The sequence below is a fragment of the Nannospalax galili genome, unplaced genomic scaffold (assembly GCF_000622305.1).
Source record: "Nannospalax galili isolate Female #2095 unplaced genomic scaffold, S.galili_v1.0 scaffold146, whole genome shotgun sequence".
Classification (NCBI taxonomy): Eukaryota; Metazoa; Chordata; class Mammalia; order Rodentia; family Spalacidae; genus Nannospalax; species Nannospalax galili.
The window spans coordinates 8,866,060-8,893,562 of record NW_008357929.1 but is presented as its reverse complement, the minus strand read 5'-3'; the positions used below and the strand labels follow the sequence as shown (position 1 = coordinate 8,893,562).

At 49.9% G+C, this 27,503-nt stretch overlaps 1 protein-coding gene across 11 annotated transcripts; it reads right to left on the bottom strand.

Annotated features, from left to right (window-relative positions):
• Positions 1-744: 744 nt before the first annotated feature.
• Dlg4 (discs large MAGUK scaffold protein 4) lies at positions 745-27,503 on the bottom strand. Of its 11 annotated transcripts, none has more exons than XM_017795042.2 (20): positions 27,090-27,503; positions 19,280-19,444; positions 15,943-15,996; positions 15,739-15,798; positions 15,403-15,527; positions 15,135-15,304; positions 14,887-15,023; positions 14,606-14,750; positions 7,003-7,298; positions 6,732-6,834; positions 6,473-6,587; positions 4,779-4,955; positions 4,489-4,525; positions 4,367-4,394; positions 4,183-4,230; positions 4,005-4,106; positions 3,546-3,718; positions 2,535-2,644; positions 1,917-2,008; positions 745-1,686 (listed from the first exon to the last, which is right to left on the bottom strand). In XM_017795042.2, the coding sequence occupies exons 1-20, from the start codon at positions 27,117-27,119 to the stop codon at positions 1,580-1,582; spliced, it is 2,274 nt and encodes a 757-aa protein (XP_017650531.2). In that variant the 5' UTR covers positions 27,120-27,503; the 3' UTR covers positions 745-1,579. The 11 variants fall into 11 exon arrangements, 10 of the variants coding, with proteins under 10 accessions (XP_017650531.2, XP_008854077.1, XP_008854080.1 ...); XM_008855855.2 differs by having other exon boundaries at positions 15,739-15,789; XM_008855858.3 differs by having other exon boundaries at positions 19,379-19,444; positions 27,090-27,502.

Genomic DNA, 27,503 nt, shown 5'->3' with positions numbered 1-27,503 from the left:
TGGGCAGAGCAGTATTGTACTACAGTTCCTAGTCAGATACAAGAGATATTTAGTACTTCAATACAATAGGCTCACTATGTAGATCAGACTGGCCTTGAACTCAGAGATCTCCCTGCCTCTGTCTCCTGAGCCCCAAGATTAAAGGTGTGCGACACCATGCCTGGCTAAATGCAGGACTTTTAAAAAATATTTTATCTTTATGCGTATGGGTATATTGCCTGCATGTATGTAAGCTCACCGTGTCAAAAAGAGGTGTTGAATCCCCTGGAACTGGAGTTACAAACAGTTGTTAGCCACCAGGTGGGGGCTAGGAATGGAACCCGGGTTCTCTGCAAGAGCACCCAGTGTTCTTATGCAGAGTCATCTCTCCAGTCCTGAATGCAATTTTTATATAGGACATTTTCAACTTACAATGGACTTGTTAGGGCAAGTGCCCACCATAAGCCAAGGAGCTTCTGTATTTTTCTTTGAGGGCTGCCAACAGGGAGAGTGATCAGGACTAGGCTAAGTTAGCAAGAACCAATGCCAAGTCTGTCAGTGACTCTGGCAGAGCTCTAACTCTTTCCAGACCCATGTGTCACCATTTCTGCTTCCTTGATTTTCCAGTTCTTTCCAAGGACCCTTTTTAGGCCACCTTATTTTCTGTGAGGTAAAGAAGAACCTGAACTTACCGGACCCACCCATCCCAGGCCCCACCGCTTCCCTCCACTCCCCTTCTTTATCCCAAATAACCAGGCCACACACTAAGTTTCAAGTATCTGTCTCTTCCTTTCACTCTCTCAAAAGAAAAAATAAATAAATTGCAGAAGGCGGCAGCATTTCCAGTCGTCCCCTGGCTCCCAGACACCCGACCCCTGACCCTGTGCCCCCCACCCCCTCCCATAGTCCCACTCCCTAGACCCATCCCTCCCCTTTCCCCAAAAAAAAAAAAAAAAAAAAAAAGGCTGTCCCAGGAAAAAAAAAGCCACAGTTAGACCTTCCACTCATGCAAACCGGCAAAGAAAAAAGGTGGGGGCATGTGGAAGGCAGGGGACCCACAGTGGAGTCCCCCTACTTCTCCCCCGAAAAACCACCTTTGAGAAGAAAAAAAATGGAGAAAATAAATGAGAAATCAAGTGACATGGGAGTCATGATGGGGGCAGGGGTCAACCCAGACCCTGCCTCAGGAGAGCACGGAGGCCTGTGGCCCTGCATCCCTACAGTGGGGTACTCCTCGAGAGGGGCCCTAACTTCCGGAATGTGTGTGGGAGAAAATGGGGGAGGGCAGCAGCCCCCAGTGGGTCTGTGTGTGCATTGGGGGCGGGCAAGGGTAGGGGTCCTAAGGAGCAAGGGCTCAGAACCAGGAGCCCAGCTCCCCCTCCCCAGGCCCCAGGTTCCTGGGGTCCAGGAGCCCGGTTGTGGGGTGTAGGGATACATGCAGAGGAGTGTCCCCCCTCCAATGGGCTGGATCCAGTCAGAAAGGAAATAAATAAGAAGGGTAGGAAGGGAGGCTAGGGTGCAAAGGGCTTGGGCTATTCAGTCCACACCAATGGCCCAGGCGATGGAGGCAGGGTGAGTCCAGGCCAAGGCAGAGCAGGAATCAGAGTCTCTCTCGGGCTGGAACCCATATGTAGGGGCCTGAGAGGTCCTCGATGACACGCTTCACCTTGTGGTAGATTTCCTCAAAGCTGTCACCCTCCACGATGGCTGGAAACGGGTGAATTGAGGAGTGAGGCCAAGGCCCAAGGACACCTGGCCAAGGAGGGGCAGCAGGCCAGAGGAAGGAGCACCTTCTCCTTTTCCAACCAAGAGTCATGAGGCTGTGCCCACCCACAGGGATACCTCTTCCTACACCAATCCCCAGAAAGGCAGCTCTGTCAAATCTCAGCAAAGACTCCCTATGTGCGTGGCTCATGAGGAGTCAGCTGGCATCTCACCTGAGAAACACTCTGTGAACTCCTGCTCCAGCTTGGTGGCTCTGTCGAAGGCTTTACGGGCTTGCTCCTCTGTGATTCGCTTATTAATCTCTCTGTGAAGAGGGAAAGAGACACAGACCTGAGGGGTGGGCCCCACTCTTCATTTTATCTCGTCCATCCTAGAATGCTAACTTGCAACTTCATTTCTTATTTGGAGTACAAAGAAAAACATATAATTTCTGATATCCTCTGGGGCCACAAATGAGCCCTCACCTGCAACCCACCCCATCCAAGAGAAGATAATTCCCAAGACCTCTCTGGAGCTCATCCTTCCAGCCTTCATCCCCACAGAAGGGATAAGGACTCTAACTCCCAACTGTCTCTGAGGCTCTGGCTCAACCCAGCTTGTGTATTCCCCAGGGGCTCTGAGCATTATAGCGCTGCCTAGCCCAAGGCAGGAGAGGAGGGGAAAGGCCTAGGATTGCTTCAAGTCCTGGTTTCAACCCTTAGTGCAGATCCCCTTTCGAGGGCTGTGGGAGTTGCTGTCCAGGGTTCTGAGAGGAGAGTTCAAGGCAAAGGCCTTAAGAACCCAGGATCACATATGGGGAGCAGTGGGGAAGCCCCCAGGACCATACTCACAGCACATTCTCCAGGGAGCGGGGGCGGATGAAGATGGCGATAGGGTGCAGGTGGGCCGCCTGCAGCCGCCGCACGGCATTGGCCGAGACATCGAGGATGCAGTGCTTCCCCTGGGGGCAGGCAGGGTAGGCGGAGGGGGACCAGCAGGTAGCAGGAAAGAGCAGACAGAGGTGCCAGGAAGGGACACAGATTATGGAAAAGTGGGAGCAGAAAGTTTGGCCAAAGAGGAAGTGACAGATGTCAAAAGACATGTGGGTGAGAGGGCAGAAAGAGGTATGGACAGACAGTGACAGATAGAAAAAGGAAAGGGAAGATGGAAAGCCAAGCACAGGAGAGCAGAGAAGGGACAGAACAGAGTTTATGAGAGACAGGCAGGGAGGGGACCCAAAAGATGAAGGCAGAGCAAGGGTAAGAGGGGCAGAAGCAAGTGGGGAGGGGCACAGAAGGCAGAGCAGGACAGGTAGGGAAAGACAGCAAAGGAAAGGAAGAAAAGAATTAGGATAGAGGGAGGAGGGAGGGGAGGACAGACAGAGGACAGACAGATGGAAGGAACAGGAGACAGATGGGAGGGAGGAGAGGCAGATGGAGAAAGGAGCCAAGGAGGGAGGGCAGGCAGGGTGGGGAACAGCAAGGAAAAGGAGTTAAAGGAAGGGTGGGAGAGGAGAGTGCAGACCCCAGGAAAGGGGAGGGGAGAAGGCCAGAAGGGAATCAGGGAGAAAAGAGAGAACAAGTTGGCCAAGCCACCAAAGGCAAAACCACAGGAAAAGAGGGGAAATGGGGTGAAGAGGGAAGGAGGAGAGACAGGGACAGATGGCAGTGGAGAATGTGGGGTCAGGAAGCAAGGCACAAAAGAGCAGGCGGTCAGAGTTGCCCGAGAGAAGGAGGCGGAGGAGTGGAGTGGAGACCCAGCAGGGAAAGAGACAGAGAGAAAGAGAGTTAGAGAGAGCTGGAGGAGGCAATGGGGTAGGGAGAGGGCAGGAGGAAGAGGATGGGGTGCCCTCCAGCTCCTACCTGCTCTGCCACCTCTCGCACAGACTGGACGCTGGTCCCGTAGAGGTGGCTGTTGTACTGGCCAGCCTCAATGAACTTGTGCGCTTGAATGTCCTTCTCCATTTTTTCCCGGGAGGACACAAAGTGATAATCCCGGCCATCGATCTCATATTCCCGCTTGGGCCGTGTTGTATCTGTGAGGAAGTCAACCCACCCCACAAAGATCTAACTACCATCAGCCACCATCAGAGTGCCCAGCTGGTCCTCAGTAGGAGGCTGTTAGGGAGAATGAGACTGAGGAGGGACAGAACTGCTACCCAGGGGCCGCCCAGTCTCCAGCCAGCATTGCCACTTTGGAACACAGAAGTGGATGAGAAGCACCCTCTTCTATGGCATCCTGTGTCCTGCTGCACTGCAGTGTGAGGCTCCTCAGGGCCCCCAAACTCCACCTCCACCTCTATCCAAGGCTCTAGTACTCACGAGGGACACAGGATCCAAACTTGTCGGGGAACTCAGAGAGAAGATCATCATTGGCACGGTCTTTGGTAGGCCCAAGGATGATGATGGGGCGAGCATAGTGCACTGAGGAGAAAGAGCTGGGCTTAGGCAGCAAGCAGAGCAGGTGGGCAGGAGGGGTGAGGCTGGGACCAGAGCTTACCTTCCATCTGCGTCACTGTCTCATAGCTCAGAACCGAGTCTTCTCGACCTGGAAAAGACAGGAGTCTGCAAGGGGCCCCAAGACAACAGACCTGGAGACCATTTCAACTGATTGATTTCCCGAGACTGTCACGGACAGTTCTGTGTTGCTCTCACCCCAGAGCTTTCTGAATGACCCTACCTACCCTGTGATCCAGAGCTGGAGCCCCAGTCCTAGGAAGAAAAAGCAATCCATGAGGTAGGTTCAGGGTTTAGCTCTGAGATAACATCACCACTTCTCCACCAACCTCATCCTTCCTTAACCTACCTTGGCCTTTAACCTTGACCACTCTCGTCGCTCAACCCTGTAGAATACATGGAGGAATAGTAGGGAATGGTAAGGAAATATCCAGTGAGGCTTCCACCCTCTGGACTAGCTGGGAGCCCCATCTTCCAGCAGCACCTGGGCCCTCGGCGAGGAATTGTCTTTCCCAAAGGTTCATGGGACCCAGCAGAGTCCAGCAGACCCCCAAGAATCCCCTACTAGCTGCCCACCCTGAGGGACCCTGCAAACTTCAGTGCCCGTATCAGGAAGGCCGCAAGCCCCAGAAGCCTCACCGCCGTTTGCTGGGAATGAAGCCAATGTCGTCGGTCTCACTGTCAGAGTGGACTCGCCGTGCCTGCCACCACTCTTCATCACTAGCATCAATTACATGAAGCACGTCCCCAAAGCGGAAGCTCAGGGCCTGGCTCAAGAAGCCGCAGTCCTTGGTCTTGTCATAATCAAACAGGGCCCTACAAACAAGTGACTACAGGTCAGAGCTTGGCTAAGAACTCCAGAAAGGATGTGCTAGCCACCCCCAAGAACCGGCCAGAAGATTCTGGGCAGAGAGTCTGCAACAAAGCACGGGCTGCGAGTGGCAAACACAAAGAAGTGCGTCAACTCTGCTATAACTCAAACCACCAGCATGGGATGTGTGATTTCCAAAGTGATAGCAAGAACTCGGGAATGCAGTTTGCAACACACACACTTTATGGTTACCCAAACCTGCTCAAATTCATTAGGAAAAAAGGTCACACTTTGGCAAACTTTGGTTACCAAAATCAAAGTCCTGTCAATGAGTCACAGACTCTAGGGTCAGAACAAGAGACAAGTCACCTCTCTCAAAGATCAGAGATACAGAGAAAAATCAATGGGACTGAGGAGAAGAGAAAGGCCCCCAGGGTCACGCAGTATCATCTAGCAGCAAGAACTGAATGACCTGAGGACCTACTGGACTCCAGCAAGAAGGGAAAGCTAAGTGAAGCCTTAGGTGTGGGTCAGGTGTCTGGGTAGATGGTGGTGTCATTCAGCCAGAAAGAATACAAGCATCCAGGAGAAAAGACAGTAAGCTCAGTCTAGGATGTACTGAATGTGGCGTGCTCATGAGACACAACAGAGATGGCCAAAAAGCAGGTAGCCAGAATTGGCCTGGACCTCTGAGAAAAGATCAAGCCAGGCCAAACAGCTCTAAGAGATAACTGTATAACAGAGTGGCAGATAAGGCTGGCCAACTGGACAGAGAGAGGAAGAAGGAGAGGGACAGGGAAAGGGAGAAGGGCAGGATACAGGAGGACCACAATGCCTTATGGAAGAACAGGAAAAGGAGTAAAGAGAAATGGAACCCTAAGAAGGGAGCAAATGCTAGTAAAGACTCGGGAGATGAAGCTAAGGGTGTAGCTCAGTAGTAGAAAGCTTACCTAGCATGGAACAGGCCCTGGGTTCAATCCCCAACCCAGAAAAAAAAAAAAAAAAAAGAAATGAAAGACAGGAAATAGTCACAAGAGGGCTGTGCTCCATCTTCCTGTGGCTGTCCACAAGGATGCCAAGGTTGGATGATGTGCAGAATCTCCCAAAGCTAGGCATGGGGACAGGTGCCTTCAGTCTAACGCAAGAAGGTTATCTGAGTACAGGAGTTCAAAATCAGCCTGAGCAACAAGTCAGGGAGGGAAAGAAAGATGATGCTAGAGGCCCCTGCTATGTCAAACACTGACCTTAGGTCCTACTGTGAGGCAATCTGGGAGCCATTGGGGAAATGCCTGGATGACCAGGGCCTAAATGGCAATTAACATACTTGGGGCAGAGGCTATTTTCCAACCCGGATGATATATTCCAGAAGCTCAGTCTGTGCAGCCAAGCCTATGAACCCCTGGCTGTGACAGTGGAAGTCAGACAGGGTTTAGTGAAGGAACTGGATCGAGAAGAGGGTTCAGTACACAGGGAAGAGGAATCTACAAGGGGCCTGAGAAGCCAAACCCAGGAAGACACTCACCTGATGTAGAAACCCCTTTTGGGGTTACTCCTCAGGGAGGCAGTCCCTGAGCCCAGGCTGCTGTTCATGAGCTGTTCCCGAAGGTCATGGATCTTGGCCTCAAATCGACTATACTCTGAGAAAGGACAAGGTTTTTGAACTCTGCCCCATCCTACTGCCACATCCCCTCCACTTCCACCCTTGGTAAAGCCATCCATCAGATAAAGATAGTTCTGAGAACCAGCTTAGCCAACAAGGCAAAGAACCTCAGGCCTGGTACCTTCTGGTTTATACTGAGCAATGATCGTGACCGTCTGACCCGCGTTCTTCAGGGCAATGGCAGCCTGCTCGTGGCTAGCATTGCGGAGGTCAACACCATTGACCTGGAGAGGGAAGAGGCAGCTGTCACCAGGAATAGGAGACAATTCTTGGGTCCAAGTGGGGCAGGGAGTGGTCCAGCAGGACAAGGCTTCAGCCAATCCAGCCCCTCCCCAAGAGCATGGGGCTCTGCCTAGGGAGCAGTGCGAATCCCTGCACAGGCCTTCCCTCACCGATAGGATCTGGTCCCCCTTCCGCAGCTCCCCACTGAGGTCAGCAGGGCCCCCAGCGAGGATGAAGGAGATGAAGATGCCTTCACCGTCCTCGCCACCCACGATGTTGAAGCCCAGGCCTGTGGAGCCCCGGTGGATCACAATTCGCCTTGGTTCCCGGGGAATGTCTTCCTCTCCTAGCAGGTCCTTGGCCACAGGGGAGTAGCGCCGAGGGGAAGTAGGGGTCATGGCTGTGGGGTAGTCAGTGCCCAGGTAGCTGCTGTGACTTATCTCATTGTCCAGGTGCTGGGAATAAGCTGAGGGAAGACAGCAAAGAATGAGATGGAAATGTAAGGAGGACAACAGTACCCATCAGCCAGCCTATCCTCTCCAGAGGGAGCCAAGGGGCCCGGCTTGGCAAGAGTTCTTCCAGAAAGTGTGATGATCCAGCAACATCAGGGGTTGGGAATTTATAGATAACATCAGAGGTTAGTTCTTCTAGTGGGGAAAAGACCTGAAAGTTTTATGTCCTTTGTCTGCTAGGAATGGAGAGGTTGAAGGGGGAGGTTTGGGGGCTTTTTTTGTTGATATGACTCTCAAATCTCTCAATCCCTCATGCCCATTCGTTTGCTGAAAAAAATTAGGTCATTTGTCTACAATATTTTCTATGTTCTATGAGGGAAATTCCTGCTTGAGCCCCTGTTTAACATATGCCTCTGCTGGTGTTTCCTTTTGTGTTCTCCTGAGCTTGTCCTAGAGGCCTGAGCAGATTCAAGTGCAATGTATAAGTGTAGTTCCTGGGTGGTCTCAGGTGCTTCCCACTGTGTCACCACAGGACCCAATAGTGTCTGGTTGTCTGTCTTTCTGGGATGATCCATGGGTAGGTTCAGAGGTCATCAGCCTGATCCATGCATTATAACGTGTTCTGGCAGCCCTTCATCTAAGTTTTTGCAGTCATTGATGATGGTATCTGATATTCACCAGAGACTACAAAATGCTGACATGCTGTCTTTTCTTGGGAAGGGAAATAAGTGGGAATTCTCTGAAGAACGGCCCCACCTGCTGACTACAGGGCTCCAAGCCTATACTCCCACTAGGAAAGCTTTTTGCAAATTTGAGGCCAGCCTGGGTGACATGAGACCAACTTGGGCTATATACTGAGACTTTATCTAAAACTAAAAATAAAAAACTGCAGCATATCAACCTTTTGCTTACTCTGTGGTGTGGTTTATACACTAGAGGATAGATGATTGACTCTCCCTTATTTACCTGTTTTCAGAATGCATGGTATCCCTCTACGTAACCTAGTATTCTCCAAAAATACAAAAAAAATGTAGTTTTTTGTAGAGCTGAAGCCAGACTGAATGTTCCTCTCTTGCAGAAACACTGTACAAATGAATTACAATCCAGTCCAAAATCCATTTGACCATAGTTTGGTTTGGGTCAGGGTCTATATTGTTCATGCCCTGTTCTGAGCTCAAGCGATCCTCCCACCTCAGCCTTCTGGGTAGTTGGGACTAATGACATACACCACATCTACTTCCCTTTTTTTTTTTTTTTTTTTTTCTTGACACAGGGTCTCCCTGTAGTCCAGCTGTCCTGGAACTCTCTATGTAGACCAGGCTGGCCTTGAACTCACAGAGATCCGCCTAACATCTTTCTCCAGAGTGCTGAAATTAAAGGCAGGCACCACCATGCCTGGCTGGTTAGGTTTTGAGACAAAGCCTCACTATACTGCCCTGGCTGGCTAGAACTTGCTATGTAGACCATGTTGGCCTCGATCTCAGAGATCCACCTGCCTCTACCTCCCAAGTGCTGGGACCAAAGGCATACACCACCCTACCCAGCCCTCACTAGGTTTTTTTATGTGGATGTGTTGGGAATTCAAACTCTGGTGTTCATGTTTGTGAATCATTAACTTTACCAATTAGCCCTGTTTTCGTTTTTAAACAGGGTCTTGTGTAGCCCAGGCTAGTCTGAAACTCATTATGTAGACAAGGATAACCTTGAATTCCTAAGCACTCACCTCTACCTCCTGAGTACAGGGATCACTAGCATGCACCAAACATGGTTTTATGCTATGCTAGGGATCAAACCCAGGGCTTTGTGCATGCTAGGCAAGCACTCTACCAACTGAGCTACATCCCCAGCCCTGACTTTTAAGACAGATTCTATGTAACCTAGGCTGGCCTTACATTGGTCCTTCTCCCTCAGTTTCCCAAATGCTGGGATTTCAGGTATATGCTACCCATCCTGATTCTCATTTTAATGTTTCCTTTTTTTTTTTTTTTCTGTCTTTTTAAGACAGGTCTCCTATAGCCACAGCTGGCCTGGATTTGCTATGGATATCAGGCTTGCCTAGAACTCACAGAGATCTGCCTGCCTCTGCTTCCAGAGCACTGGGATTAAAGGTGTGCGCCACCATGCCCGGCTTCATTTTAATGTTTCTTACCCAAAATTCGAAATCATCCTTTTTTTCCAAGGACCCCAAGTTCCTTTTGGTAGGTTACAGGGTTTAGAAATAGTACTTTAAGGGCTGAAGAGATGGCTCAGCAGTTAAGAGCACTGGCTGCTCTTGCAGAGGACCTGGGTTTGAGTCCCAGCACCCACGAGGCAGCTAAAATCTGTCCCTTCTCTCCCTAACTCCAGTTATGGGGGAATCCGACATCTTCTTCTGACCTCCTCAGGCACTGCATGACACCAGTACACTTACATACATGTAGGCAATACACTCATACACATAAAATAAAAATAATAATAATAGCCAGGCGTGGTGGCGCACGCCTTTAATCCCAGCACTCGGAAGGCAGAGGCAGGAGGATCTCTGTGAGTTCAAGGCCAGCCTGGTCTACATAGTGAGTTCCAGGACAGCTGGGGCTACAGAGAGACCCTGTCTCAAAAAGACCAACAATAATAATAATAATAAAGAAATAGCATTATAAGCTGAATGGTCATGCATACCTGTAATCTCAGCACTAGGAGGGTAAGGCAGGAAGATTGCCAGTTCAAGGCCAACCTGAGCTACATAGTGAGACCCTCTCTCAAAAACAACAAAAAAAGAGTAAACACAAATAGTACCAGGGGGCTGGAGAGATGGCTCAGGAGTTAAGAGCACTGGCTGCTCTTGCAGAGGACCAGGGTTCAACTCCTAGCACCCACATAGTGGCTAACAGCCATCCATAATTCCAGTTCCAGGAGAATCCAATAACCTCTTCTGACCTCCTCCAGCACTGCATGACACGGGTATACTTACACACACGCAGGCAATACTCATATAGATAAAATTTTTTAAAAAAAATTTTTTTTTTTTGTCTTTTTGAGACAGGGTCTCCCTGTAGCTCTAGCTGTCCTGGAACTCACAGAGATCCACCTGCCTCTGCCTCCCAAGTGCTGGGATTAAAGGTGTACGCCACCACAGCCGGCAAAAATAATTTTTATAAAACTAATAATACAATTAAATTTTAATAAGGTTTTAAGAATGATTTCTTATCTGATAGGGGCAATAATATCTCATTCTTTTGCAAAAGACCACCTTAACTATTCTCTCGTTTTTCCAATTCAACTTTAGACACAACCTTAATTCCCAGGAGGAAGGTAACACTGAAATTCTAATTAGGACTCCATAAAATGTATAATTTGGAAAGGGCTGAGAGCTTTCATATATTAAGATTTTCCATACAGAACCGGACGTGGTGGCGCACGCCTGTAGTCCCAGCACTTGGGAGGCAGAAGCAGGCGGATCTCTGTGAGTTCAAGGCCAGCCTGGTCTACATAGTGAGTTCCAGGACAGCTGGGGCTACAGGGAGACCCTGTCTTAAAAAGACAAAAAAAAAAAAAAAAAAAAAAAAATTTTCCAAAATAAAAAAAAAAAAAAAAAAAAAAAAAAAAAAAAAGATTTTCCATACAGTTTCAGTGGATAAAGGCACCTGTGCCAAGCATGACAACCTGGGTTTGATCCCAAGGACCCACATGGTGAAAAAGGAGCTAACTCCCACAATTGTTCTCTGATCTACACACACATGCTGTGGCACACGTGCACACCCACACACAAACACAAAAAATAAATAAATGTTTAAAAAATATTTTCCATCCAGAAACATTGTTTTATGTCCTTCAGTAAAACTTCATCATTTCCTTCATCAACTTCTTTTTCTTGTCAAGTGTCTATTTCTATCACATGACAAATGTATTCCTTCTGTTTCCCAATTCCAATCATAACAATGAAAAAATAAAGACAAAACTGGCCTAGCAAAATTACCCTGATTGAGAATCACTGATTCAGAGCCAGATAAGACAAAAAAATAGATGTTACATTTGAAAACAGGGAAACAAAATTATCCTTATTTGGAAATTATACTATGGTACATCTAGATCAAAATCTTAAGTGAATTAACTAAAAGTTTTAGAAATAAAATGTAAGGTTAAGAATGTGGCCACAGGGGCTGGAGAGATGTCTCAGTGATTAAGAACACTGGTTGTTCTTGCAAAAGACCCAGGTTCAAATCCCAGCACCCATATGGCAGCTAACAACTGTCTGTAACTCCAGCTCCAGGGGACCCGACAACCCCTTCTGTCCTCCGCGGCCATGGGTGCACTTACCTACAAGCAGACAATACACACAATATACATAAAATAAAAATAATAAAGCCAGGTGCGTGCCTTTAATCGCAGCACTTGGGAGGCAGAGGCAGGTGGTTCTCTGGGAGTTCAAGGCCAGCCTGGTCTCCATAGTGAGTTTTAGGCCACCTGGGGCTACAGGGAGACCCTGTCTCAAAAAAACAACAAAAATAAGTAAATAAATAAATAAAATAATAAATAAACAAATAAATAAATAAATAATTTTAAAAAAAAGAATGTGGCCATAGTGCCAGGCGTGGTGGCACACGCCTTTAATCCCAGCACTTGGGAGGCAGAGGCAGGAGGATCTCTGTGAGTTCAAGGCCAACCTGGTCTACATAGTGAGTTCCAGGCCAGCTACAGGGAGACCCTGTCTCGAAAAGACAAAAAATGAAATGAAATGAAATGAAATGAAATGAAATGAAATGAAATGAAATGAAATGAAATGAAATGAAATAAAGTAAAATAAAAATAAAAAGAATGTGGTCACAGACAGCTGTGCTGGTACACATACCTTTAATCCCAGTACTCAGAAGGCAGAGGCAGGCAGATCTCTGTCAATGTGAGGCCAATCTGACCTACGTAGCGAGTTCCAGGCCAGTCAGGGCTTCATATTAAGACCCAGTCTAAAAAAAAAAGAATGTGAACACACCACACCAAATGTAGTAGTACATCTCTGCATCCCAGTACTCGGAAGGCTAAAGCAAGATCACCAGTTCAAGGCCACGTGTGTACAATAAATAACAAGAACTTGTGGCACAGCTGGGAACTTAGCTGTTGTAGAGCAACTACAGAGCATGCACGAAGCCCAAGGCTGAATCCCTTGTATCACAAAGAAAAAGAAAGAAGGAAAGGAGGGAGGGGAAAGGACAGGAGGGAAGGGGGAGAAGGGAAGTTTGGTTGGGCATAGTAGTACAAGTCTGAAATCCCAGCACTTGGGAGGTAAAGGCAAGAGGACCAGCAATTCAAGACCAACCTCAACTACATGAAACCCTGTCTCAAAAAAAAAAAAAAAAAAACGGCCAGCGTGATAGCTCAACAAGCAAAGGCACTTGCTGCCAAGCTTGATGATTGCGTTCAATTCCCAGGACCCACATGGTAGAAGGAGAGAAATGACTTCCCCAAGTTGTCCTCTGAGTCCACACAGGCATACAGGTACGCACGTATACACACACACACACACACACACACACACACACACACGCACACACATAAATAAATGCATTTTTTAATTTTTAAAAAGAACTTGTTGCAATAAGATATAATTGATTAAAAGATATCTATTAAAAAAAAAAAAAAAAACTCTAAAACTAGTACGGAGGCACACACCTAGAATCCCAGCACTTAGGAGGACAGAGAATTGCCACAAGTTCAAAGCTAGCATGACCAACATAGGGAATACCAGGCTAACCAGGGCAACATCAGAAGATCTTGCCATAAATAAATAAATAAATAAATAAATAAATAAATAAATACATACACACATACATAAATAGATAAGAAAGAGGGGAAAGGAAGAGAAGGAAAGGGAAGAAGATATTCTACCAGCCATCAGCCCTCAGAGGGCTTTTCCTTAATTTCCTATGTTCGCTCTGGAGACAGAGAGAGAAAGAGACAGAGACAAAGAGTCAGAGGGACAAAGACAGAGACAGAGAAATTCAACAGGGCTATTGGGCCTGGGGGTGCAGTTCAGTGGTATAGCAGTTGCTCAGCAAGCATGAGGCTCTGGATTCCATCCCTAGCACCTTTGCAAAAAAAAAAAAACCCAAAAAATCATTATTAAATTCTTGGAAATTCCAAGAACAAAGAATTATGAGGTCTGAAAGTAGCAGCAGCACCAACTTGGGGAAGCCCTGGGTATGGTGGCGCACACCTTGCCTTTTATCCCAGCACTCAAGAGGAAGAGGTAAGTGGATCTCTGTGAGATCAAGGCCAGTCTACATAGTGAGTTCCAGGCAGCTGGAGCTACAGGGAGACCCTGTCTCAACAACAACAAAATAGAAAAGAAAAAAAGAATAACAGCAGTAGAGATAAGAGGCACCCTTGTCTAGTTCCTAAATTAATGGACACACAGCTAGGATTTTTTCATTATGAAATGTCTGTTGTTAGTTCCTAATAACTACTACTCACTGTGTTATGCAAAATGCCTCAATGCCTCTACTCCTGGTTTACTGAAAGTTTCCATTTGAAAATAAATAGGTGTTGAATGTTGAGTTTTTAACATCTATTCTTAATGACCTTATAACTTTTCCTTTTTTTTTTTTGAGACAGAGTATCATCATCTCACTATAGCTCGGGCAAGCCTAGAACTTCCATGCCTCTGCCTCCAGAGTGCTGGGATTATAGGAGTGGGTCACAATACCCATCCTTCTCACTTAACTGTTTAATGTAATGAATCATCTTTAAATTTTTTCCTAATATTAAACCACAGTTTTCTGAAATGAACCTTATTTTGTGACAATTTTATCCTCAATATGTTGCTGTATTTCAGCTGCTACTAGAGCATTGTAAACACAGGTAAAACTGGTCTCTACTTTCCTTCCTTCATGTTGTCTTTGTGACCACATGACCTGCTCTTATAAAATGAGATGTGACACTTTCTACTTTTTCCTATACTCTATACTTTTTCTCTTTTCAATTTTTCAGTCTCATGTAGTTTTGGCTGTCTTCAAACTTGCTATGTAGTTAAGGCCTTGAACTCCTGACCCTCCTGCCTCTACCTCCCAAGTGCCCAGCTCTTTCCTAACTTTTAAAGGACATAAGAATCATCTTTTCCTTGAGGATTTGATCAGAGTTATAAAACCAAGTGGGTCTTGTGCCCTTTGGGAGAGAAACTGTTAATTATCTTTCTTAGTGCTTTTTTTTTTTTTTCCTCTCCAACTACCACAAGGACCAGAAGTTGTGGCCATTTCATAGAAATAAGGCCACAGGGGATGTCATGGACTGCATGTCTTAGGGGGTTACTAGGATGGGTCATGAGGAGCTTTGAGGTGTGGAGGACTCTCACAGGTTGTGATGTCTGGGGGAGCATAGCTGTCACTCAGGTAGGCATTGCTGGGCTTGGCCACTTTTAGGTAGACGACATCGTATGTATTCTTCAGGGCTGCCACAGCATCCTCGTGCATGACGTCCTCCAGTCCCACACTGTTGACCTGGGGCCAAAGGAAGCAAAGCTCAGAGCTCAGACAGACTCAGAAATGGCCCAAGTCAGATACGGTCAGGTGGTAAGGATCCCAGGCCTGCAAGTGAGACCCAGGTCTGGGCTAGAAAAGTGATTCAGGTCCTCACCGCCAGGATCTTGTCTCCAATCTGCAACCTGCCATCCTTGTGGGCAGCACCTCCTTCAATGATCTTCGTTACATAGATGCTATTATCTCCAGGGATGTGCTGGTTCCCTACACCCCCTGCGATGCTGAAGCCAAGTCCTGGATGCCAGACAAGGTAGAAATGGCTGCCTATGGGCCTGGGAAGTAGGTCTTGGAGGGAGGGAGAGGCAGGCTAGTTGGAATGGGAATTAAGCTAAAAAGGGTTACTACCTTTAGGCCCCTTAATGAGCTTGATCTCTATGACTTTCTCAGCCGGGGGTTTCCGGCGCATGACGTAGAGGCGAACGATGGAGCCTGCCTCTTTGAGGGCCTCCACCGCTGCTGAGTGGGTCACCTCCCGCACATCCACTTCATTTACAAACAGGATGCTGTCGTTGACCCTGGGAGCAGCAAGGTGGGCCTGAGCCAGGAGCTTCCTACTGCCCTGGCCCTCCCTTTCCAGGGTGCTAGCTTCCTAACCCCTGTCTCCTCTTCCCACCTGAGGCGGCCATCCTGGGCCGCAGCCCCACCAGGAATGATCTTGGTGATGAAAATGGATGGGTCGTCACCAATGTGTGGGTTGTCAGTGCCACCTGCGATGCTGAAGCCCAGACCTGAGTTACCCTAGGAAGAAGGAGACAAAAGAGTTAGTTCCCCTTACTGCCCAATGTTGTCAAGGCAAGTGGGAAGGGGAAGGAATTGGAAAGCTACATCCAGAGCACTCAGGAACATAGTGAAGGAGTTGGACACCTAGAAAACACAGAAGTTGGGCACAGAAAAAGAAGCACCCTCAGGGAGCCATGGGATCTCAGGTGATGGAGGAGCTAGCTCTCACCCTTTCCAATGTGATCTCCTCGTATTCCATCTCCCCCTCTGTCCCATTCACCTGCAACTCCAGCACGGGACAAAAATACAAAAACAGTGAGACAGACATCCTAGCCAGAGAACTTGTCCCTCCCTCACCATGTAGGGATCCATCCCCACCCTCTCTCCCACCCCATCCTGCAATGACCCTAGCCCCAAAATCTAAACAACTCACATATCCTGGTGCTTCTAGGGTGTCTGTATTGACAATCACAGGGGGAGAATTGGCCTGTGAGAGGAGACAGAGGCGAAAGGCTGCCCTAAGCCTTGGCTCCAGAGGGAGTCCATAACCAGGGGGTGGGTCCCACCAACCTAGATCCCCTTTCGGCCACTAGCCAAGCCCACTCTGCCACCCTTAGAGCGCCTCAAGGACCCATAGCCTCAGTCCATATCTCTCTCTCTCTCTCTCTCTCTCTCTCTCTCTCTTTCTCTCTCTCTATCTATCTCTATCTCTATCTCTATCTCTATCTCGGATCAAACTCTGCCCAGCCCAGGTCCCTGTATGTAGAAGGAGGTGTATGAAAAGAGGGAACAGAGAGACAGCCAGACGGAGAGGGGAGCAGCAGATGGTAAAGAGTGGGGAAAGGGGGGAGCATGCGGGGGGGGGCACGCTTCTCACCGGATGTAACACCACAGGGTGTTACATGCCTTATGTGCTACGCACTACACCCCAGGCTCAGGTCCACCTTTGTGGCCCCCTTCCCATCCCTATACCCTCACATTTACCCAGATATTTATAACCTTCCCCCAGATTTGTCCCTCACCTTGGCACACATTTGCTCTAAACCTTGCGCCATAAGAATCCGGGGTTTCCCCAGCTGCAGGTCCCTCCCTCCCTCACCCACCAGTCATCCAATCCACCCCTTCCTCCAGGGACATGTTGCCTAGCAACTGTATCTAAGACCAGGCAAGACCTAGGGAGACCCACCTCCAGGAGGCCTGGTCGTCAGGACAACGAGGAGGGGAGTGAATGAAGGTGGGGGAAGGGGCGTGGCCTAGGGTAGGCCAGACTCCGGCGCGCCAAAAGCTCTGAGTCCCGCCTTTCCGGCTCTGAAACCCGCCCCCGGGAACCGGGCCGAGAGACCCGGGCCGACCAAGATTCGTGGGCGCAGCGCACCCTAAATCACCTGCTTTCCTCTTTCCTTTAAACCCCTCACCTTACGCAGATCGAAGGACGTTAAAAAGAAGTGGTAAAAGACATCTGGAATCTAGTGTGCTCATCTCCCTCCCTTCCCCACTTCACTAAGGAAAGGGTTAAAGCGAGGCATGCCCAGGTCCCTGACGTCAGTGGACTCGATGCAGCGGGTCCCTAGCCAGACTCCAGGGCGGGGCCATCTTTAGGCCGGTCCTAGGGGCTTCCCCAATTGCTAGGGCAACGGAAGCCACGTCTCTATGGCAATGAGGGGAGGCGGCTTAGAGACTCCTTCCGGGGGTCCCCAACCTATTTCCTCCTTAGACAAATATTTGGAACGACCAAGAGCGAGGATTCCCAGTTCCCTTCCTAAGGAGCTCAGAAACTCCCGGCCATTTTCAGGCTCTGTAATAGATTTTTATATCCGTGAATCAGTTGTCATCATCCCCTCCAAATGGCAGCAAACGCTGTTGTCTAGCCAGTAGTCACTGGCTGCCGAAATCGCACCCACAAGTTCATCCTCCATGACACACTCTCCTCAGACCCATCTTCATACTACAACCTGGGGGACCAGGTCCAATCCCTTCCCAACTACTCCTGATCTCTACTCCATCCCACACCTCTCTAGAACCCTATCCCCAGGATCAGTTTTCTGACATCTTCCAACCCCAGCCTCCATTCTCCACCTTCTTCCCTGACCATATCCCAGCCCCCAGCCCTATCTCTTATCCTCTCCTATCCTCACCGGCCATCTCTCCAAAGAGAGCCTCTCTACTCTCTTAATTTAGTCCATCTTCAAACTATCAAGATTCTATCCCCAAATCACAGTTCTCCACTCCCCATCTCCTCTGAATACTGGGGCATCTCCTGCCCCTGGGCTGAAGCCTGATCCTGCAGCCTTCCCACCTTCACTTCCAGCTTCCACTAGCACGATTCCTCCACTCCCTTCCACTTCCTGAGCTCTGGTCCCACCATTCCCACCGTACTGTTACCCCTCACTCATCCATTTACTGCTTTCCTCCTTTAGAGAGGCATAAGAGCCCCATCTTTCAAAAGGCATCTGGAACCTTCCTTCACTCCTTGCAGCCATAGTTACACACAAACACTCTGCACCATTTCCATTTCCAGGGCCTCATTTTTCTTCCTCTCAGGCAGCTCAAAGAGCAGCCCCAATTTCAGTCTCCTCCCCATCTTTCCGTGCCCCAGGACCCTTACCCTTCCCATTCCCCTCAAACTCCTCTTTTGCCACTTTTAGCACCAGAGCCTTTGCAATCACCTCCTGCCTCATCCCCTGGCTCACAAACCTCCTCCCATCTTCTAAGTGAAATATCAGCACCTGGGGTCCCCCTTCCTAGAGCATCCAACACTTCTGGTCCCTCACTGTCTCCCTCAATCTCATAGCTTGTGTCCCAGGGGAGAAAACTAAGGGAAAGGTGGGATAGAAAAATGAAAGGTCTTAATAAACAAGGCCTCTCAGGACTGGAGAAGCATACAGTGAGTACAAAGGAGAGGAAAGGGGAACAGGTGGCCATCTATAATGACGAGGAAAGGGGATGACTGAAAGGGATATGGGTGGAGGTGAGCCCAAGAGGAGAAGACAGAGATGACAGGGAAGAGGGAAACTGGGAAAGAGGGACCTAACCGGCCGAGGGGGAGCACTGGCTATCAAGCTGGGAGAGGATTGATCAGTCCGCAGAGGCCTGAGCTGAGGATCAGCGAGAGGGGGAAGGAGATGCATGCGTGGGAGGAAGAGAGAGACAGCATCAAGATCCAGCCAGCCAGCCAGCCAGGAGGGAGGGAAAGGCCGAGAGGGGGAGGGAGCTCAGGAAGGGAGCAAAGGCTGGGGCACAGGAAGAGGCAGAAAGGCTCCGCCACAACGTGAAGTCTCCGTCCGGCCAGATAGAAAGAGCTGGAGACCAGGGACAAGGGAGAGCCAGGCCCAGAGGCAGAGGTTGGGGAAGGAGGAGGGGAAAGGGACATTAGCAAATGAGGGCAGCAGGCGCACGGAACAGAGCTCTGGACACAGAATACTTACGCGGATGTTGGGGGTGTAAAGGAATAAAGAGGGCCCAGGACTGGGGGTACTTATGGTGGGGGGCTTCTCCACACATCTCAGCACACATACGCACAGACACACATTCTGGCTTTAGATTCCACGCCCACTCCCACTTGCCTGGCCTATTTCTCTTCTGTGAGACCAGTGCTTACACCCCCCCCTTAAAAAGACACCCCCTCCCCCAAGCCCCAGGAGCCCAAGCCCCAGATGCCACACCACCCCCAATCTTCTGCCCATAGCTCTTGCCCTACCGGCCCTTGGGGATTGCTGCAGCTCCGAGGCTCCGAGGGCCGCACTGGGGAGGGGGCCGCCAGGGTCTCCTACCTTGATGGGGGAGAAGTGGGCGTGGCCCACGACCCCGTGGCCGGCCTCGAGGTGGGACAAGTTCCTCTCCGCCACGTGCACCAGCTCGGGGGCGTTTACCTGGTTGGGGAGGTGGGCCGGGCTGTGCTCCAGAGGGGGCGTGTCTTCATCTTGATAGCGGTATTTCTGGGGATGGGGACCGAAGCGGCCGTCACTGGGCCAGCCCAGTGCCTCAGGCTCCAGGCGCCCGCCCCAACCGCCTCCTTTCCCCCAGCCAGTGCGGAAGGCCCTGGGGCCTGACCAGCTCCTCCCCCTCCCTCTCCTCCAGCCCATTGGCTCCCCTCTCTCCACCCTCCCGACAGCCCCCTCTCCAGCCTCAGCACCTCTCATCTCCGCCCAGGTCTTAGCTCATCATCCAACTCCTACTCCTCATATCCTAGGGCTCTGGCCTTCTACCCCACATTCCCCCAACCTTTGGCGTCCGTCGTCTTCACCCCTTTTCCCAAGTCTTCATTTTCCATTCCATCCTGTAAGCGCTCTAGCACCTGGCTCTTGTACCCTGATTTATCCCCAAGTTCCTTGCTTCCTTCATCACCTTAATTTCCATCCCCATACTCCATTTATGCCCCTGCTCTGCTCTCTACCCTTACTACCCCTGTCTCCCCATTGCAGTCTCTCCTCAATAAGCAATTGGCTCTCCAGCACCTTGCATGCCTGAAGCAGGAAGCAAAGTCAAGTCCTTCAGCCCTTAGCAGCCCCCAAGTAGGACAAGGCTAGGCCTATCCCACTCTTCCTTCACTGTCCTCACTAGCTCCCAAGTAGTCAGCAAAGGGGCCCCAGAAACTAGCCAGCTAATCCAAATATACTAGAAACGGAGGAAAGGGGAGGGGAGGAGAGGGGAGGGGAGAGGAGGGGAAGGGAGGGGAGGGGAGGGGATAGAAAGATGAGGAACAGAAGCAGAAGAGCTGGGGAGAGGCAGGAATGGGTACCAGGCCCCCTGACTGAGGAAGAGGATACCATGTTGAGACTCAGAATTTCTGGTCTCCTGGCCTTTGGAAGTGAAAGGCCCAACATGACTTGCTGCCCAATTAACCAGCTGCCAGGTCAAGAGCCTCCAGTGCAGGCTTAATAAAGGACAGCAGTAAATGAGATTAACTGGGGGTCAGAGAAAGGAAAAGAGCAGATGGAAGCAGCAGTGAAGGGCAGCAAGTCGACTTAGCTCCTTCCACATCTTCCTCTATGCCCCTCTCCTCCAGAGTTTACCCCTACAGAAGCAGAACTATCAAAACTCCAGACTCAGAGAAGGAGGAAAAGAGTACCAGATGCAGGTCTCTCTCAGGGACTAGAAAAAGCAAAATACAACCGCTTCTATATATGGGCAGAATTTCCCTCCCAAAGTTTCTAAGAAACTGAGATACCCACATTTGGAGGGTAACAGTTGCAAGATTAAATGGGAGAATGCTTATCAAGGACAAGGCCTGATGCTAGAGCATGATTCTGGAAATTCTGAGGATGATGAGTCAAAGCTGGTTATGGATTAAGGGCATAGTAAAAGAATTAGGGGAGGTGAATGGTCCTCTCAACATAACAACTCTCATCCAGGACACAGAGGCAACTAGAATTAAGAAGTCCCCTGACATGTTTAAAGAGCCTTAAAGAAGGAAAATGGGGCTGGACATGGTGGTGCACACCTTTAATTACAGCATGCAGAGGCAGAGGTAGATGGATCTCTGTGAGTTCAAGGCCATTCTGACCTACATAACAAATTCCCCAAAAGCTGAGGCTACAGGGAGACCCTGTCTCAAAAAACAAACAAACAAAAAAGAAAAGGGGAACTCACCAACTGTGGACCACAGACTTAGAGATTCCTGAACTCCAAATGTCAATACCATGGACAAAAAAATAGAGAGAAGAAAACCAGATATGGTAATGTACACCTAGAATCCTAGCATTCAGGAAGTAGAGACTGGAGGATCAGAAGTTCAAGGTCATCCATGGCTATAAAGTGAGTTTGAGGTCAGCCTGTGATACACAAGACCCTGTCTTTAAAAAAAAAAAAATAGTGTGTAGGAAAATAGCCCTCCTCAAAGGCTAAACTGTCTTGGATTAGCAGGTCTGAATAAGAAAGTAGTCAACAGCCTGGCCACTGCACAAGCTGAGGGATAATGGTCCAAAACAGGGAAGGCCCAGCAGGAACTGCCCCCAATTCTCTACAAGATAAATTAAGCAAGACCAAAACTTGCACCTCCCAAGTTTGGAGACTGGGAGAATTTGAGCCCAGTGTCTCTCCATGGTTACCCCCTTCACAGAAAATTTTCTGAATCTGAAGACCTGCCAAGTGCACCAAAAAAAATGGAGGCATGAAGGGAGACAATCCATCGTTTATTCTAGACAGAAAACAAAGGTAAATTTTTATCATAGTGAGTCCCCAGACCTCCCTGCCCCACCTCCGTGGGTGGGGCGGGGTGGGGGGGACTTGTGTCTGGCACTAAAGAAAAGGCCCTGGGGACTGGGAGACAATGTGAGGGAAACAGGGAACACAGAATGAAGAACCAAAGTTCTCAAAATGTGGCTGGAAGAAGTTGGGGCCTATGTTCAGCACCTGGAAATTTTACAGTGGAGAAGAAGGGCACTGAGAAGTAAGGAGATCAACACCCGCCCCCAGTCCTGGATTTCAGGGCAGCTAAAGCCAAACAGAAAGGAGGACCCATCTCCTGTAATTCACTGGGACGAAGGGTCCTGACTGGCACCATATGCTATTGGGACGTCTGTGCCCCCAATATGTTAGGGCTTGAAACAAGGATAAGCCTACGGGGGTCGGGCGGGGGCACAGACAAGGTCTCTGTTGTTCCTTCCTCCCACCTCCAAAGCCCCAGCTGCACAGAATGACCTGGAACCGAGGCTTGCACCCCAAAATTAGAGGGGTGTGGGCTAAAGTGGATGACAAGAGGGGCGACCCCACTGCGCCTGTGTGCAAGAAGTTATAACCCAGAGATCCCATGCCAAGCAGAGGGAAGAGCGACAGCACTTCAGCACTTGAAGCTCGCACCCTGAGATTTTGGGGGTCTGGGAAGAGGGAAGCGGGGCCGGATCCCGTACCGCGGCACGTACCACGCAGAGACACATGGAGGCGAATCTGTTCCGAGCCGACATGGAGAAGGGGAGAGGGACTATGGGAAGGGGCATGTGGGACAGCAGGGGTCCAGGCTTGGGGGAGGGGGAGGGGCAGAGGGGCGGGGGCTGCGGCGGCCGTGGCTACCGGAGGCTGCGGCCAGGGAAAGGGGGGGTGACGGCGCCTGCGCAATACAAGAGAGCGTCATGATGTGCGAGAAGGGTGAGGGGAGACCCTCTTAGCCACCAACTTCCCTGCTTTCAGCTATTTCTCTGCGGACTTCACCTTCTACGGTATATTCCTATTTCGACCCCCCTACAAATACTGACAACTCCTAAAATTTGCCATTTTTCTGGTTCTCAAGGATCCCTTATTTCATCTAATCCTTCACAACCTCCCAGTCACTGGGCCTCTAACCATTCCAAAACCTCACTCGGTATCTCATCTCTACTCAACTCCCAGAGTACAGGGAAGGAACCAGCATTTCTGAGAATTCCTAGGGATCTCACAGCCTCCAAAACATCTACTACAACCCACACAGCTCCCTGCAGCCCACCTATCCCCATCCCATAACCAGACAACGCTTCTTCAAGAATTTAAAGAACTACACGCCTTTGTTGTGCCTCAAATTATTATGCCCCATCCCTTTCTAAGTCCTCTATTATCCCCTAGTCCACTGATAGAAATCTTAAAATCAATATAAGTATTACCCTTGCTCTAATACAAACATCCAAATAAGGAATTCTTAGATTTGTTTGGAGTCGTCTTGTCCAAATCAGTGAAATGAGTGATACTCTGGACTTTCTAAGATACCAATCCCTTAAACCTGACCAGATCGTAATTTGGAGGATTCCTTAATCTTCCTTAAAACAAACTTCCCCGTTTGAATTGCAATCTCTTCAAATTATTCTCAAACTCTTGCCTTATATTAAGAGATAATACTCTTTTGGGGGTGGGGGGGGACTAGAGTCTCAGATAGCCCAGACTGGCCCTAAACTCTATGTATCTGAGCGTGACCTTGAACTCCTGAACCTGCTGCCCCCATCTCCCAACCTATACCTCCCAAATTCTGGGATTACAGCCATGTACCACACCTAGCAAATTCTTTACCCCTCAAATTCATAAAATTATTTTCTGACTGCTCTCCCTCCATTTCAATATCCTCTCCATAATTCTGACCTGCAATTTTGTTGGAGGATTGCTCCCAAATCTATCTTCTTTAACATGACTCAAAAATTTTCACCAAAAGTCTGGACTGCAATTTACAGTGACCCACAAATCTCCCAGAACACCCCCAAATGCCTGACACTTTCTCATTCTCTCCCAAACAACTAAACTTGAAAAGCTCTCTCCCAAATATTCTCCCATTGAATGCCCACCTTTCTAGTGAGGGGCCTCCCCAAATCATCTACCTACCTACTATAAAATCCCACCCAAGGCAGAAGGGACGACTTCCCTAGAAACCCCACCCTTGTATTTATCTGTATCTGTTAGATAAGCCCGCAAAATGACCCCCCAATGGCCTAGTTTCATATCTGGATAGAGTGCATGGATCTTCAGGAAGAACCAGAGGAATAGGCTGGACTCAAAACTCCTCCCTAGACTAGAAAATGCATAGGCCCTGCTTCTCCACCAGTAGGCACTATGGCCCATTAAGACCCTTCCCCATCCCCCATTTCTTTTTTCCCTCCATTTTCCGTTTCCCCGTTGCCTGGCAACGCAGCAATCAAGGACTTTGCCGTCGCCTAGCAACCGTCTCCCTGGAACATAGAGCTGAGGTAGGAGTGGAGCTCTAATGAAATCTTAACAGCCCTCCATCTTGGGAAAATTGAGACGTCAGATCTCCAACCCGCGGATTCTCCTCTCCAAAGACCCCCGCACCCCGCAGTTATTTGGACAACGGCCACACAAACCCGGTCTCCCGTCCTCACAGGGAACTACGCCCCGTCTTTCCCGAGTCAGCCCCGCCCTCATTTTGATCTGGTAACCCAGCCCCTCCCCTTTCCGAGGGTTGTTGCCCGCCTCCTCCCATAGAGTAAGCTAGACTCCGCCCACCTGGCTCTAGGAGACCACGCCTCCGTCCTCTTCCCGCCCATTCGCTCCCCCGGCCTCGCCTACACTGTCCTTCCGCCACGCCCCTGTCGGCCAATGAATGAAGCTACTGGCCGCACTGCCCCGCCCCCGGCATCTTAGATTTTTGCCCAATAAGGACCACCCAGAGGGTTTAACCGCTTCGCCTCCGGGGCCCAGGCCCAATGCCCCCGATCTTTTCCCTACTTTTCCCCCAGCCCCCATTTGTTCTGCTCCGCCCTCCGCCACCCTCGCCCTGCCCTCAAGTCCGCCACGCAACTTCAGTCGTCGCTGGTTACCTTGGCAACGGCGGCAGCAGCGCGGGGAGAAGGGGGAGGGACGGGGGCGGAGTGGGAGAAAGCTGCTCAGAGACAGAGATACTGGCAGAGCTATAGGTACAGAATAAGATTTAGTGGTAACTCTAAAGCAGAGTTTTCACAGAGTACAGGCCTGAGCACATATTAGACATTCAACGAATGTTCTTAAATTACTGCGGCAGGAATTTATAAATATAGGCAATGAAAGATGGGAGAGCCGTCAACTGGAACTGCAGAATTCAGCGACCACAAAACCTGAACACTCCCAATCCCACCCAGCATTTTCGGAGAGCAAGAGCCATGTGCCCCCTGCTGGTTCCTCCTGGCTACCCTCCACTGCCCTGGATAAAGAGAACCACAACTCCCAACAGTCCTAAGGGCAGCAAAACTCTAACGCTCAGGGATTTTTGTGCCCCAAGGCCTTATGGGAGTTGGAGTCTCTCCATCCCGAAGCTGACAAGTTTTCTTGCCAAGCCTTAGTCTCCAGCCTCAGTAAAAGCCCAAATGCATGATCCTCTCTGCAAGCGTCTTTCCTTCAGGGATGCTCAACCATGGGCTCCATAGAACAAATAGGAATCTGGAGTGAAGACATGAATAAATGCACCTACCCAGAATAGCTACCAGTGCAGGCAAGCCCCTCACCCTTACAGGCATTCATGTGCTCACATGTTAGAAGCAGAACCCACACATTCCAACGGGCTTCATATACACAGGTGCAACATCCAGGGATCCAAAGCCAAGGAGCAGGCCTTGGTAGGAGACAGAAAGAGCACAGGCAGACACGGAAAGAAGGCCAGAAGGACTGAGGCACAAAAAAAAAATCTTAAACTACAGGGGCTAGGAGAAATCAGCAACCTGGAAGAAAGCCTAAAGGCCACAGAATAGGAGAAAAACAAGTAGCCCTTAGGAGATGGGGCAAAGGATCCAGACCGAAAGGTCTCCAGCCCCCAGTCTCTTCAATCATGTTCACACGTGCACAATGCATGTGTATACCCATGTGTGAGTTTCTGGCAAGGAACATGTGTGTCCTCAGCTCCCTCCCATATGAAGCTGCAGTTTCCACTAAATATAACCCCCTCCCCAGCCAGTGACTCACCCGGACCCCGCCTCCCCCAGCCCCCACTTCCTGTCCCACCCCCCAGCCCCCAGCTGCCTGCCACCCGCCCAAGCCTCCCTCCACACACCAGGCATCCAGCTTGCCAATCTCAGAGTCTGGGAGCAAAGGATCTAAGCATCCTACCAGAAGCTTGCTTGGGATCCTCACCCAAGATCTCCTACCCTTTCCAGGTTCCAACCACAGGGACACCCTTGTACCCTGTATGGATCCTCAGACTGCCAACCCTGCCCTCCTCCAACGCCTTTTTATCCCGGTAGCCTCTTCACCCCATAAGTCCTCAGAGATCCTTATATCCAGGTGTCCTCCCGAGAGTCAGGAATGATAGTCCCCTCCATCTGTTCTTTTTCTTGAGCAGGGCTAGATGCAGTGTAGGAGATGGGAATACTGGGCACCTGCCTGGGCCACCCCCAAATTTTGTACCACCCACATGGTCCCTTCATCAAATCCCTTCTCTCCCGAAACCTCTCATCCTTCTCAGGGGCTGGCAAGCTCAGTTTTGCAACCTTCTAGCTCCCATGAGAGTACCCCAAATCCTAACCTCACCTGATCCATTCTCTCAGGTGATTCTATGCCAAGCCCCAACCCTCTGACAACTCCCAAATCTCTCTATTCCATATAATTAAACCCTAAATTAACAGTTCTTTCAAATCAGGAACATCCCAAACATCCACCTCAAGATGCTTCCTCTATAGCCTGAAGGCCCACCTCTTCCCTGCCAGCTGACACCCCCAGGCAAGCCAAACACAACCAGTAACCTTTACACCTCATGCCAAGAGGCCCCCAAAATTGAACAAGGCACCTGGAAGCCAGCGTTTTCCCCCAGGAAGGAAAAAGAACACACACACACACACACACACACACACACACACACGCACACACACAACCCACCTTCCCACATACATGAGCAGGACTCCCATGTGAGCTAGGCTTCTCCTTAAATAAATTGCCCTCAAGCACTGCTGGTGAACCCCAAAGCCCACTAAGTCACCCCAAACAGCAAATTCTCCATTTCTCTATAGGTATAAAAGGAACACTCTAGGTGGCACCTGTGGCCAAATTTAACGTTTTCTCAGATGTGAACCCCAAAACTAAATTGTGACCCCTCTAATACATCTTACTTCGGATGCTCTCAGTCCTAGATAAGGCCTACCTAACCCTCCCCACAAATTCATTACCTCCCCCCTCCCCTGTTGGCCTCCCCCATATCAAGCTTACCTTGGTTGTCACTATACAGAGACAGTCCATGTTGGGGGGCCTGGCCGCGGCGGCGGGTAGGGGGCTCTGACTTCATTGGAGTTTTGTTCCTCCCCTCGGTGGGTTCTCACCCCTCCCCCCTCCGCACCCCACTTTTGCAGGGGGGGCCAGGATGGGGGGAGGGGTGAGAGGGGAAGGAGAGGGTTGGAAAAGGGAAGGGGAGGGGAGCGTGGAAGGGAGGGGGGCCCTAAAAGGGGCTCCCCAATGGAAGGGAGGGGGATTGGGGAGCACACTCTGATTCTCAGGAGGGGCAGGGGCACCGGGGGCTGGTAGCCCCGGAGTTCGGGGGCTGGGGCATGAGCTGGAATGGGGGAGGGGAACTGGATTTCAGGAAGCCCCGGGGTATGGGGGGGGTTTGCCAAACGGCCTGGGGCT

Excerpts from the sequence above, each read along its gene's own strand:
- Dlg4 (XM_017795042.2), bottom strand. The coding sequence starts at position 27,119 with ATGGACTGTCTCTGTATAGTGACAACCAAG. Across the intron at positions 15,024-15,134 it reads GCTCATTAAGGGGCCTAAAG|GACTTGGCTTCAGCATCGCA; the intron begins GTAGTAACCCTT and ends TCTGGCATCCAG. Across the intron at positions 2,009-2,534 it reads CGCTCCCTGGAGAATGTGCT|AGAGATTAATAAGCGAATCA; the intron begins GTGAGTATGGTC and ends CCCTCTTCACAG.